The sequence below is a fragment of the Festucalex cinctus genome, chromosome 8 (assembly GCF_051991245.1).
Source record: "Festucalex cinctus isolate MCC-2025b chromosome 8, RoL_Fcin_1.0, whole genome shotgun sequence".
Taxonomy (NCBI): Eukaryota; Metazoa; Chordata; class Actinopteri; order Syngnathiformes; family Syngnathidae; genus Festucalex; species Festucalex cinctus.
Genome location: NC_135418.1, coordinates 15,479,648 through 15,493,298, shown reverse-complemented (window position 1 = coordinate 15,493,298; position 13,651 = coordinate 15,479,648). Strand labels below are relative to the sequence as shown.

The 13,651-nt window shown below is 37.5% G+C and overlaps 1 protein-coding gene across 1 annotated transcript in view; it reads left to right on the top strand.

Annotated features, from left to right (window-relative positions):
* LOC144023331 (arf-GAP with coiled-coil, ANK repeat and PH domain-containing protein 3-like) overlaps nucleotides 1–13,651 on the top strand; it is a 57,808-nt gene that overhangs the window by 17,221 nt on the left and 26,936 nt on the right. The window contains exon 2 of the mRNA XM_077528635.1: nucleotides 9,347–9,404. Coding sequence (XP_077384761.1) covers nucleotides 9,347–9,404 — 58 coding nt within the window. The remainder of the gene's footprint in view (nucleotides 1–9,346; nucleotides 9,405–13,651) is intronic.

Genomic DNA, 13,651 nt, shown 5'->3' with positions numbered 1-13,651 from the left:
AAGCCATGTAAAATAAGTTGTAGTAAATAAAATAAAACCTCTCAACTTCTGTTTTGGTGCCACTGTCAGCACAATTGCCTCTTTTGCCAGAAAATTGAAGACTGCTGGTGGCTTAACTTGTGTTTAATTTAAAATAATAAAACGGTAAATCAGAAAAATTCCACACTGTTGACGAAATTCAAAACAAACAATTGACTCGTTGATTTGTGTAAAGGTCATTGGTTGGTAAGTTTGTCCGATGATGCCCATCATATTGTGCGACTAAAAAGATTTAACCAAGTTGGAACTTTTATTTTGAAATACATTTAAAAACAGGAGTTTTGTATGAAGAACATATGGGAGCAGTGATCAGGTTTGTACTGTCTCACAACCATGTAAAAAAAAAAAAAAAAAAAAAATACTTTTAGCAATAGGCATGTAGTGGTCATATTTGGACATCATGTGGTATGACCTGAAACATTATTAATATTAATTTTGTCCAACAAATATATATATTTTTTTATTGTAATTACTCTTGTGTGGCTAGCTAGCTTGTTTTGTTTAGATAGCCAATTGTTAGCCTCCTGACTTTGGTTTAAGATGAAAATATTATGTGGTGCACCGAACCGTCATCTGGTGTGACCATTGTAGAAAACCTTCCCTGATAGATGTATGTCCTAGCTGTTAATAGTAAATAATAACAAATAATACATATTTAATGTATTTTTATAATAAATTAACTGTGCTAGGTGTGGTAAAATCGGTCAGTGACTCATACACATTTGATTGTTTTGATATGTGTCAAGGTGCGGTTAGCACAGATGCTAACGCGAATGCAACATGAGCGGTGTCCTTGCTCGTCTGCCAGTAATATAGCTTACTAAAGTATGACACATTGGTTTCCCATTGTCCCATCAAAACGATATTGATGTTTTTATTTCAACATAAACTGACTGTATTATTCGGTTAGCACACGTTTGGGAAGCATCTGGAAGTGAAGGACGCATGCTTGAATGCATTTTGGAGAGTTTTGTTGTGCAGATCATTTTTAGTGTCATTTCATGACTCCCTAGTGTCTTCTTCGGACTCGCATGTTGACAGCACAGATAATGGAAGTCACGTCAGACGTTTCCCTGGTTAAATCTTTGCCGTCCTGTCTTGGCACAACACAGCGAGCAAATGTTGCACTTTCCAACAAACATCCAGTGCCACCTGGCTTGTCATGCCGTCAGAAAATGTTTGAGGAGGATCATTTCTGCCTGCTTCACGCTCCGAGGCCTTCCAACACATTTCCTGCTGGCCTGTTCTCTGGAATGATATAATGGCATTTCCACATCCCGATGTTCTCTGCCAGAAATATTTATACATGCATTGAGTTCATAGAAAGTGCAACAGGGAACAGCGGAGGAACCATCTTCTCACTTACACTGTTTGCGGTAATTTGTTCAGTCATGTCACTGCATCATTAAAAGCGTTCATAAATTACTCAGTGACAGTTTATATATGTTTACAGTAATGAGTTAGCTTCAAAAATCATAAATGATTGTAAAACTATGATTCAAATATTTTTTATCTGACAGATTAGGTCATTTAAAATTTTAAACACATACATTGGCTGAACTAATAGTGTGTCAAAATAAAATATAGCAGGCAGACGAAGGTTGTTGGTGGAACATTTCAAAATGATGTTTGCATCCGTGAGAAAACTGGACTGAAAGTGTGAAAAATCAGTAACCTCCTGACTACCAGCAATTCAAATTTGTCCTCTGTAGTGTTTTAAACCTGAATATCTCCCACCCAGTGCATACGATTAACTCCTTTTGTGCTCTATAGAGGACATTCACAGCTTTCCAATGATACCAAATGTGTAGGGGTGGGGCTTTGCTACCTTTGATTGCATCATAAAAGAAAATGGCTTCCCTCAGTGCAAGTACTTTTTAGGGAAGAGGAAAAGAAGTGTATAACACGTTTTATTGAACAAATTTAGGCTTTAAATGTTGTTAGCATGTTTTATATAAGATTCTTAAGAACACAAAGTATTATTTTAACTGTATTTGAGCCTAGCATTTAAGTTTAAAAAAAATGTCCCCTGGAGTGGACACATCATAGCTTAAAAATAAAAACTTTTTTTTTTTTTCTCCAAAAATTTCTTTTGCAGTATTCCAGTTACTTCACAAAGATTGGGGAATATCAAAAATAAACATGATTGGACAATATTTTTTTTCCTGGTAGTCAGGAGGATATGTGTGGGGATGTTTTTCTTGTTTTTGAATGAAGGTGAAAATTGTGTTGAGCATGCGGAACTTGAATGCCCCACTTTAAACTACGGCTGGGTAATAGGGCTGGGAATCTTTGACTGTCTCACGATTCGATTCCGATTTTTGGGTCTACGATTCGATTCAGAATCGATTTTCGATTCTCGATTCAAAATTATTTGATTGACAAATGATTTCTGCTTCAATTTACAGATATGCACAACATTGTCATGATCTACTCCAGCCTGCTTTGCAAGACAAAATGACAAATACAGACATTAAAGTATCTTTTTTTGTTTTTTTTTTGTTTAAACATTTATTAATTTTGTATTGTAAGTGCCTTTTTCCACAAAAAGAGCATGTGGGCTACAACTGCCTTTTCCCTGTCTTCTTCATTTCTAATTTAGATAAAATCGATTTTTGAATATTAAATATCGATTCGACTCGATTAATAAATGAGAATCTTGATTCTTTTATGAATCGATTTTTTTGGCACACCCCTACTGGGTACTATGGCCAAAAAATATAACATTCTCGTTTTTGATTTTATTTTGGACGATTTTGATTTTAACAGATTTTAATCAAAGTAATAAACCCAACAAAGCAATTATTTACATTTTTCTTTCGAAAATAAACCCTGTGCAAAATTCTTATTTTAAATGATTTTAAATACATTTTCACAAACCACATTCATAATTTGTGCAAAAAAAATATTCATATCTTGTGCATAACTTGCTTAAATGCCACAATTAAGTAGTACGTATTGTAAGCACATCTTTTAAATCTGTCCAGAATTCTGCCACTTGTGCAAAATTACAATTCACAGTAACGTTTGGATACAATAACGAAAAAATAACATCTTTTGTCTTAAAAACCCCAAAGAACACAAGAGTGTATTTATTTATATGCACCTCAATTTCACGATTTAGCTTATTTTCAATTATTCGATTCTTGAAATGCTGTTTAATCAAATTCATTCGATTTATTACCAAGCCCAAATTGACTTCAGCACATCATAATCATGATAACTAATATAGAAAATGCATTGATTTTGTTCCAATGGATCAGTAAAATATGGTCATCATTTTAGCCCATGACTTGTATTCAAATCACATGACACACAAGTGTCGTCCCCAGCTGTTGGAACAATTAAATGTTTTTTCATGGAAAGAGGGTGATTCTTGTTGTGTATGAAGGAGGAGTTGGGGGTCAATGAAGGCATCTTTGTAAGCCTTGCATAAGATACCAGTGTTTGCCTTATTGGTGTAAAAAGGCAGCGTGTTTCAAATGTGAGGATCCTTTATGGAAGACCCTTTTGATGGAGACTGAGCTCGTTTGTGTGCTCTTTAATGGTGTGGTGATTGTGCGCTGACCTCACAAACCGCGCAATTAAATGCACAAATGAGTTTCCTGTTCTGTTTCATTGTCATCTGGTACACAAACTCGCACACTGTGCGTCAGCAGCCAATTACAAACAATTACCAACTGCAAAATGCGCACACCAAGAATGGCAAAACGTGTTTGAGAAATGTAAAAAAATTAATGTGACTTACTGTGTTTAGGAAGCTTCACAATTTTGGCAGAACAAAGAAATGAGGGATGGGGTCTTGTTACTTTCCCCACCCTACAAACCACCTGCTCTCACCGTGCTAAATATCAGCAAACAAAGCAATTAGGCTACAGATGAGCAATTCTGATGCTCATGACATTAAATATCCTATTACTGTATTAAAACAGACAATCTGTACAATATATGAATGTAAATGTCAGCTTTAGGGAGTGGCGGGGAGTACAATCGCGCCAGACAAAGAGGAAATTGGTCAGTTTAAAAAAAGCGTGAGTAATGCTGATGCCTGTTGCCATGGTGATTTGGGTCAATGAACGGTTGCTATGGTTGCCTCCCTACTTGGAATTCCGAGAAGGGGATATTTTGACGCGTGTGCAGTGACAGTCTGAACTTGAAAGTGTGTAATTATAAATGAGGATGTACCATGCGTGTGCGTTCGTGCGTGTTTCTTTCTTTCTTTCTTTCTTTCTTTCTTTCTTTCTTTCTTTTGTGAACAATCTTGGCCTGTGGACCAACACACATGATTCCTGATTTTTAATTCAATCCTTTAAAAATGACGCTCCATGAAAATAAAATACTCTATCAACTGCTTGCAAACGCTCAGCAAAAGTTTGTCATTTTAATTATGATTATTATTATTATTATTATTATTATTTTTAAATTCATCATTTAAATCAGCCTAAAAAGATAAATAAACAAGTCTGGCCATAATCTTTCCAAATGTCACAGTTCATTGATCCTCCTGAGCTGAGACATGAAAGCATTGCAGATGTCAATGATCTGTCTGTCAGCAGAAGAACACTGTTACTGAATTTGATGCAAATGTTGATGTTTCTACCGCACAGTTTTGGCTCGACTCGCCTTGGTTTGGCTCGGTTGATTTTCTAATTCCAAAAGGTTCATCTGAGAAACCATGTCACATGAACATAAGAGATAGATAGTTAAATAAAGTAAACCCCATAAATTCTTAAAAAAAACCCAAAAAAAACAGGCGTTTTCCATGAAAAATTTGGTTTGCGAATAACTCATTCACTGCCATTGACGGAAAAAGACGTCAAATGATGTATTTTGGCTGGGCTGGCAGTGAATGTGTTAAATATTGAAAAAAAAATATTCGACTAGAGATTAAGTTTTTTATTTTTTATTTTTATTTTTTATTTATTTATTTTTTTAAACAATTTAGCATGATGGGCAGGGGCCACATGCTAGTTGCCCATGCCTGATATACACCCTCACCACTCTCAGGCTAAGCTACGCTAGTCTAGGTGCCGGGGTCCCTTCGAAGGGCGACCGACGCTATTGCAGAATATCGGCGGGTGCTGCAGCCGGATCCGCTGGGAGGACCTGAAGCACATCAAGTCACCAGCGCCTGATGGTGGTGGGGCTTCCCGGATGCTCGTCAGTGAAGTGTAGCGGGGAAGCATGCAACGCATCAATATCCTTTCCACCACACAAAATGCTCACTTTGCACACCGTGCAAGTCGCATCATCTCTGCTTTCCACATAAAAGATTATACTTCCAAAGCCCACTCAACGGCATTCGGCCAATGGTAACTGGAGCAAAGTGACGCCATGCCGCACGTTTAGCTGTGTGGAAAAATGAGGTCTCACTCTGTGCCACCGCGTAACTCCAGATTTAATAAAAAAGTTATGAAAATAAACTCACATATTTATCATATTGATCTACTGAGTCAGATGATAAATACTGATAGATTAAAAATGCAGGGATTACACATCCGAAACTGTTGGAAATACAGTGAGCGACGTATCAATAAACAAATGTGCATAACTACTGTTTGTATTTTCGGTTAGATATACTGTACAGTAAATGCTGCATTTCTGTTATGACTAAGATTTCTTTTGCTGGCCCACTCTATTCAACATAGTCGCATGTGTCGAGTCAGTCAATGTGTAACAGACACAAACCATTTCATCTCATGGATTCATGGCTGATGTCCTGTTGCATGTGAGTATTTTTGCCGCCGGGCCAAAGCTTGGCTGGTATCAGAGGCCCTGTTGTTCCTGCTGCCCCTGTCCCTCTAGTCCTTGAACCGATGCTGATGTGGATGGGATGTCGTGTGACACATCGAGTCTGCAAGACACAGCGGACTCGGTGTGTAGACTGCAAGACATGATGTGTGTGTGTACACTAATGTGAAGAGATGCGAGAAGATATCCACGCAAGCGTCATGCAGGAGGAGTACGCACACGGAGTGGCAGGACCAGAATAGACTGTGAATGGTTGTTGGGTCTGATGAGTGTGCACGTGGTGCGAGGGCACGTGAAGCTCCCCTCCCCCATTGCCGATGTTGTTCGACCCTCTACTGTACGTTACCGCTGGCAACAAGCATTTGCCCATCCCCCTTCGCACTGGGCTGGTCAACTGCGTCATTGTCACCATGATTGTTTAGAAGCTTAGGTTATTCCTCATTTACTTGTGGACACACAGGTGTGGGTTTTAAGTGTTGTGACTTGTGTTTTAAAGTAGCCACATGCAATAATATCCCATTCATTTGCATTGTCATTTGCAATTGGACAGTAGGGAATCCAAATTGATTTGAAGCTAGATGTCAATTGACCGCTATATAGCTTAGCTAACGTCAACTACTTTTGTGTTAACTAGCAGGCAGCATTTTAGGTTATTTTTTAACACCGCAAAACTAAAACATACTCAGCCTTTTTATTTTTTATTTTTTTTTTATTTAGCATGGAAAACAACAGTAATGTTAGCCCATTAGCTTCTAGCACCGCTAGCTAATGTTAGTCAGGTAATAAAGTAATTTTGGCATTTGTCTTCTGATTGGCCACCTTCCAGAGGGTTTAAGACTTGCTGTCATTGGCCGACAGTAACACTTCATGGATCAGAGAAATGTTTAGTCTTCATCTGAGAGTACAAAAATAAAGGAGCGTTCGGTAATATACTCTTAAGTGTGTGCACTATACTGAGAGTATGTATGTTTGGTGAGGCAAAGTGCGCTCTGCTCCCAGTAATTTCTGAAGACACCAGTGTGTTGTGTGCTGTTAAGTTTGCTACAATAGCTAGTAAGTCATATATTTTACCGTTTAAATTTAAGATACAATTCGGCTCAGTGATGATGAACTCGCTAGCCCACACAGCAAGCTAACGTCAGCCAGCTTGACAAACACCACCTTAATTAAGAAAAGCCATAGACCTAGCGCCAGTAAATCGCAAACTACCGGGGGGGAAAAAAAAGTTCAGAACATTACCAAATAGAGAACTATCCATGGTACACGAATTGTGAATGACAGTGTTTATTATTACCCCCGTTAGGCCAAAACCCTCACATCTTGCCGTAGCTTACCGTTTCGATCTCCTCCTGCTCGACGCATTGGCACACAGTGTCCCCAGTCAGAGCGCCTAGTGTGCACACCGACACTCCATTTTTTATGCACTTTAAATTTATCAACAGCAAATTCAAGCAACACACTGATTTTCCGAACTTTCATAATGAACCATTTTGCGCCCGGACCGTATTTCCGAGCGTGCCCTGAATTAGTTGAGGAGCAGAATAGCATTTAGCCTTGCTAGCTTTGGCTATTCTGATCACCACTAGTCTTCTAAGCTACTCATATTAGCCATACTACTTGACTGACGGTGCAACATGAATTTCCACATCATACACATTACATTTATTCCGAAATAAATGGAGCATCACATCATGTATTAAAGCAGTGGAGGGAAAAAGGTGTAACTGACCATTATTATCTTTGCAGAAACTATTTTTGATTGAGGTGCACATAATGCTGTGGCTGGTTTAGCATCATTCATAATCATCCTTTAAGAATCAGTTGTTCTGATTTGAATCTCATATTATAGACAAAGACATGCATAAACAGGCAAGTCTGGTCTGAAGACATTTTGACATTTATTGCCTCGATTTCCATTTTGTGGAAAAAATGTTTGTGTCCGGAAAGCTCTTTGTGTACTTAACCTTGGCAGGCCTGACATCCTTCTAAGTGTACTTGTGGATACTGGATACACACGTGTTGAACGGTTACATTGGAGCCGGAACACAAACCACATTGAGGGTTGTCTGTATTGGCCTCATTGTTAGAATGTTGGCCGCCACCACCAGCGCATGTCTCATTGACAGTGCCGGTATGTGTGATACTTGATTTAATCATCACAATGAAGAGCAGTTTGACATTAGACGTGTTTGCTGCAAGCTATAGGGAAAACCATGCGGATGGGTTTGATTCACTGCTCGAGTGAAGAGCCGCAAATGATGTTTGGTTTAACGGTAGACTGTGCATATCAGCAGCAGTAGTGAAGTGCAACACACACAACATGCCTCCTGTGCAGACCACACACATGCTCACCCTGCTGTGTCATGAGTGTGTTGTTCTTAGGCAAATTAGATAAACACTTTGTGCACTTTTGCGCATCCACAAGCATTTCATTAATAAGTCCAGAAACAGAAAGCAATTGTGTGAAATTTGGAGTAGGTGAGTGAGCATTCACACTTTCTTGTTCTTGAGTTTGATAGCTCTGTTTACCCGTAAACTCTTTACCCATGTCTTGAATTTGCAAAAAAAAAAAAAAAAAAAAAAAATCATATTTTATTTTTGGACAAATGTGCAAAGTGGTAGACAAAACTGTTGGTGTTCAGTACCTCCAACAAGTTGAAGGACCGTTGCTTTGTTTAAACTTTTTCCAGCTCCACAAGTCAGATCTGCAATGAGGGTGTTGGCCGGTGTAAAAGAGTTGCAGATGAGTGTGGCTTTGCTATTTAATGGTGGTCCTCGAGGGTCTGCTGTTATGAGGGGCTTGTTCCAGCAGCTCATGCAGGGTGTGACGCTGAACATTGACTGGATCCGATTCAAATAAATTCCAGCTGATGTTGTCATTGTTGATTTCAAATAACCCCTAATGCATTTCACATCTTCAATAATGTTGATGCTTTTGCTTTTTTGATGTTTTGTTTTTGAGACCTCTGCGATGTTTGTTTTTATGTGTGACGAGACAAAAGTCTGAATATTGTTAAGTTATCCATGAAACAGATGTTGACGAAAACCTACGTGTGAGTGTTTCCTTTGTGTTTACGAATTCTGAACCAAGGCTCTGTATATCTGCATGAGGTCATTCATTGATTTTACAGCTGGGCCATAACCACTAATCTTAATCATTGGGATTAATGCGCAAGTCTGTGAAACCGTGATGTGTGGTGTCTGGTTGCAGCTTATTACTCAGAAGGGATGAAATGCTGTCAGCACTTGCATGTTTGCTAAAACAGCAAACAACACAGTCGTCAGGCTGCTTCACAGCGTTTATTCTGCGACTTAATTTGCTGCAGATATTACTGAAAAGGATGATGAAATATGATATTCTCATCCTGGAATCGTCACTGCACATTTGGAATGAATGAGCGCATATTTTGAGGTTTTACCTCCCACATTTCCAGCCACTTTCACTGCCTTTGGGCATGGTGTACCAATACTTGTGTTCTTATAATAATGGTACATTTCTAGGACACTCATAAGTGTGTGTCATTAGTTCAATAACTTTTTTTCATTCTTGTCTTAGGGCCGGCATCGATGATGTGGAGACAGACGTGGTGGAGATCGAGGCAAAGCTGGACAAGGTATGGATATATTTTTATTTTTTTTGTCCCACTGTACAGTATTACTCAAATATGTTATTGTGTGACTGAATCATAATGTCTCACTAAAAAATGCCATCAGTGCTTCGATGTGTGAGCTCTAATTGGTTTTCTTTGTTTCACTCGATTAAAACCAGATGTGCGCTGCTATGTCCAAATGGCTCGCGCAAAGCTAAAAAACACAGAGCACACTTCAAAGTGACGTATAGAAACATTACTGTCGCCTGCTGTGGCTCCACTGCCTTTTCTGTCCGTGTCAACGATTTAACATATGCTAAAGTAGTTGAATGTTTTTATAATGTATAGATGTGTAGCGCTCGTCATAAATAAATGTTGGATTGTTTAAAAGGAATCTTGACATGTAGAATACATTTCCCAGTGAATTATTGTCATGTTGTGTTAATTTAATATAGTGCTCTATGTAAAGTTAAGGTATGTGACTAATTGTCCCCCTGGGAGTCTCAGAGCTGAGGTAATGCCTCTTTAGATAATCTAATAGATTTTTTTGAGTCAGATTGTATTAACTATATTACGTCATGAGTCTGTTCTCATGGTAATTTAGTATGACACCATAATGCACTACAATTTGTCAGTAAAGGAACTTGAAAAAGCTGTTTTTTGTATTATTTAACTTCATTGGAGGTGGAGGAAAAAGATAGACCTCTATGGCCATAATGAAGCTTGTGGAAGAAATTGACACAAAGAATTAACAGTTGGGATTTTAATAGACTTTATTTTAAACAAACAAACAAACAAAAAAAAAAAGCCTTTATAATAATACCATATGTTAATATGAGCTATGGCACATAAATGGATAAAAAGAAAAGTTACCTATATCATATAAATCAGTAGGCTATGTGCAGTTTAACAATATAATATCAAATCAGTTGAAAATAACTCACGGGGTCCCCCAAGGGTCGGTGCTGGGCCCTAAATTATTCATACTGTATAATAATGATATCTGCTCTGTCTGTAGTTTAAAAAAAAAAAAAAAAAGTTCTATTTGCTGATGACACAACTTTATATTGCTCAGAAAAAGAAAGAAAATCTTGCGCAGTTTGTGAGTACTGTGGAAAAAAGTAAACATATTAAAAACTGGTTTGAAACAAACAAAAATATCCAAAATTTTAGGTTAATTCTCCTAAATAAGGAATCATTATACACATTATACTGCTTAACTCATTCACTGCCAATGACGACTATAGACGTCAAAAATCCAAGCAAACAGCCAGTGCAAATTTTGACAAGAAATTTGAATTTAGTTTTAGTTGTTCATTGTTTTCATTCATAGTTATTAATCCTCGCTGTTATTAATAACAACGATGACAACAATTTCATTGCTAAGTGCTACCATCGTGCATAGTGACCGGTCTTGGTCTTACTGAGACCACAAACTGGGTCTCGACCTCCAGAAGTCAATTTAGTTGACGAAAATTGCTCCTTATTTCAGTCAATTAAAGTTGGATTAAAACTCAAATACAATCAGGTGACTAAGTTATGACTAAGGCTTTAATTAAATTTAGTCAGAAGACTATAACTAAAATTAAATGAAAATTTCTTTTTTTTTAATTAAAATTTTAATTTCAAATTTTCTTTCTTTTTTCTTTTTTTTTCCAAAATTAACACTGGCTGTTTGCTTGGATTTTTTACGTCTATAGTTGTCATTGGCAGTGAATGAGTTAATATTACTGACATACCTGAAAATATGAAAATATAGGGTAATACATACAAAACTAACATTCAGTCCATTTCCAAGCTACAGAAACGAGGTATACGAGTAATTAACCGTTCTATTTATATAGAACCAATCAATGCATTATTGATTAAATTCTGCAACTTAGCCGAACTCAAAACAGCACAACTAATGTACAAATTAATACAATAATCAACTTTGCCACAGCATCTAGAGGCTGTTCGAGATCAGGGAGGGTTGCTCATAGAACTTAAGGGGCACAAGTCACTTAAAAAAAAAAATAATAATCCAAGGTAATAACAAACTTAAAGCTAATGTGTGTTCGGTAAAAGGTATTCATTTATGGAACAATTATGAAATAGAATTGAAAAAGTGTGAATCACTTGCTGTGTTCAAGAAGAGGTTTACAACTACTGTGTAGTGTTAGAAAAATATACAAAATAGGTATTAACATGAGCATAAACTTGTTTGTTTTTGTTTTCATTTTTTATATATTTGATATATTTATTTTTGATATATTATTGAAAATGAATAACCTACTAGTCTACTGACGAGTAATATTGTGTAGGACTAGATAAGTTCTTGTACTTCTTCCTACTCCCTTTGAGCATGTAAACATGCCTTGAACTATGTGTTATGTGCTGAGGTTGGTTCCCAAAAAACAAGATTTTAACTATTTATTCACATTGAAAGACGTGGAACAAACTTGACTAGACGAGAAACAACAAGAGTTGCACAGAGGAACAGAGGTAATAATCTGACAAAAACACATATTTCTCAGACAGTGAATCGATCTGATTGGTTGTGGCTAGACATGTGGGTAACAGGACTGACATGGAATTATCTGATTGGCTGTTGACTAGATAAAGAGATCATAGATTCTTGACATCACATAGCGTATTACCAGTTGAAACTAGTTGCTGTTACATGCTGATTGCATCCCATCACACAATTCTCCTCTGAGCAGGTTGGGACCCTCCATTGAACTTTGAATGATGACCTGAGTCATGGTGGGGTTTCCATTCGGGTCATTTGTTCTGGCAGCAGGAGGTCCTCGCACTGCTTTGACGGGATGACCTCACACTGCCTGAGGGTATTCCGACAGCACAGAAATCTAAATTAGAATAATATGGGATTAATGGGAATCAATATGGGTGGCTTTTCTTTAAGATTTGTGACTTCTAAAATTACTAAAAATTGACCAGTTGGTAATTCATGCACATTGCACATACACAAAAGGGCCATTTCTAATATGTCACTTAATAACCAAAGCTTGTACCGTTTCATACACATTTCTCAACTCCCATTAGTGCATTACAATTGGAAGTCGAGGTTCTCCATTACATTGTTGCCGTTTTAGTCAATTAACACAACCTACTTTGTCTGATTTGAGCAGATGTAGCAATGTGACTCCCAAGTGGACCCCTGTGGTTCTTTCAGCCATTTGTTGACAAGCTGACACATATATGTGTGCCTGTAATGGCCATGCTCAGACCCCCGGGGGCTCGAACAAGCACACGATGAGCTCACATTCAGCCACCCCACCTCACTGACAGATATGTTGTGAAAGAGCAGGCCAGGAATCCACGCAATGTTGTGTGGATTCAGATCTAAACAATGACCCATGTACATTTAATATTAATGATTTATGTCTGATGCTCATTTTATGTATATATACATGTAAGATCTAATTAGGCATTGCAACTTACACTTATTCCATGACTGGCCAATGCTGCTTGTCCGTAAGCAGCCACCAAGCTACAGTTACAGTTACAGTATATTCACATTGGCTTATGCTGACGAGCTTTTTCAATAAATGACATGATTAAAGGTTTTATTTACTCCTTCTGCGCAGCTCTCAAATTCTCACCAACACACTCTTTCCAAGTGCTAAAGACTGTCCCATTCTGGTGCGTCATATTACCCGCAAAGTGGGAATGCATAGTTCACACACCACTCTTGTGCTGTCTGCACCCCATAATTTACATGTTTACACCCACAAAGACAGCTCCCTCATTTGCGATTTAGCATGTGATGGGAACATTTTGCCGAGTTATTTAACTGCCTGAATTCCCAGTGTGGAATTTCCTAATCGAAATCTTTTCTTGGGAGAATTTTTTTTTTTCCTCCTAAAAAAAAAACCATGTAAAATTGTAGCAGTCTAATAATTAATAATTAATGGAAAAGTGTCAATATATATATATATATATATATATATATATATATATATATATATATATATATATATATATATATAAACAAAACAAAGTAGTCCATCTGTTCAGTTTGCCGGAAATGAATTCCACCATGAGGGGAAAGAAAAACACATGGTAGTGAAAAAATGAGTAGGCAAAGAAACCACCTCAGCGACCCAGTATGCTTATAAATGTTTACGACTGTCGCTTTACACTCTTCATCTTTCAAATGACAACCACAAGTGAGTGCCTGAAAAGAACGTCAAATGGAATGTGCAGGATGTTGAGCATGTACTGTTTACACTTACACGTTCATCCTTCACTATTGGTGCAATGGGCTT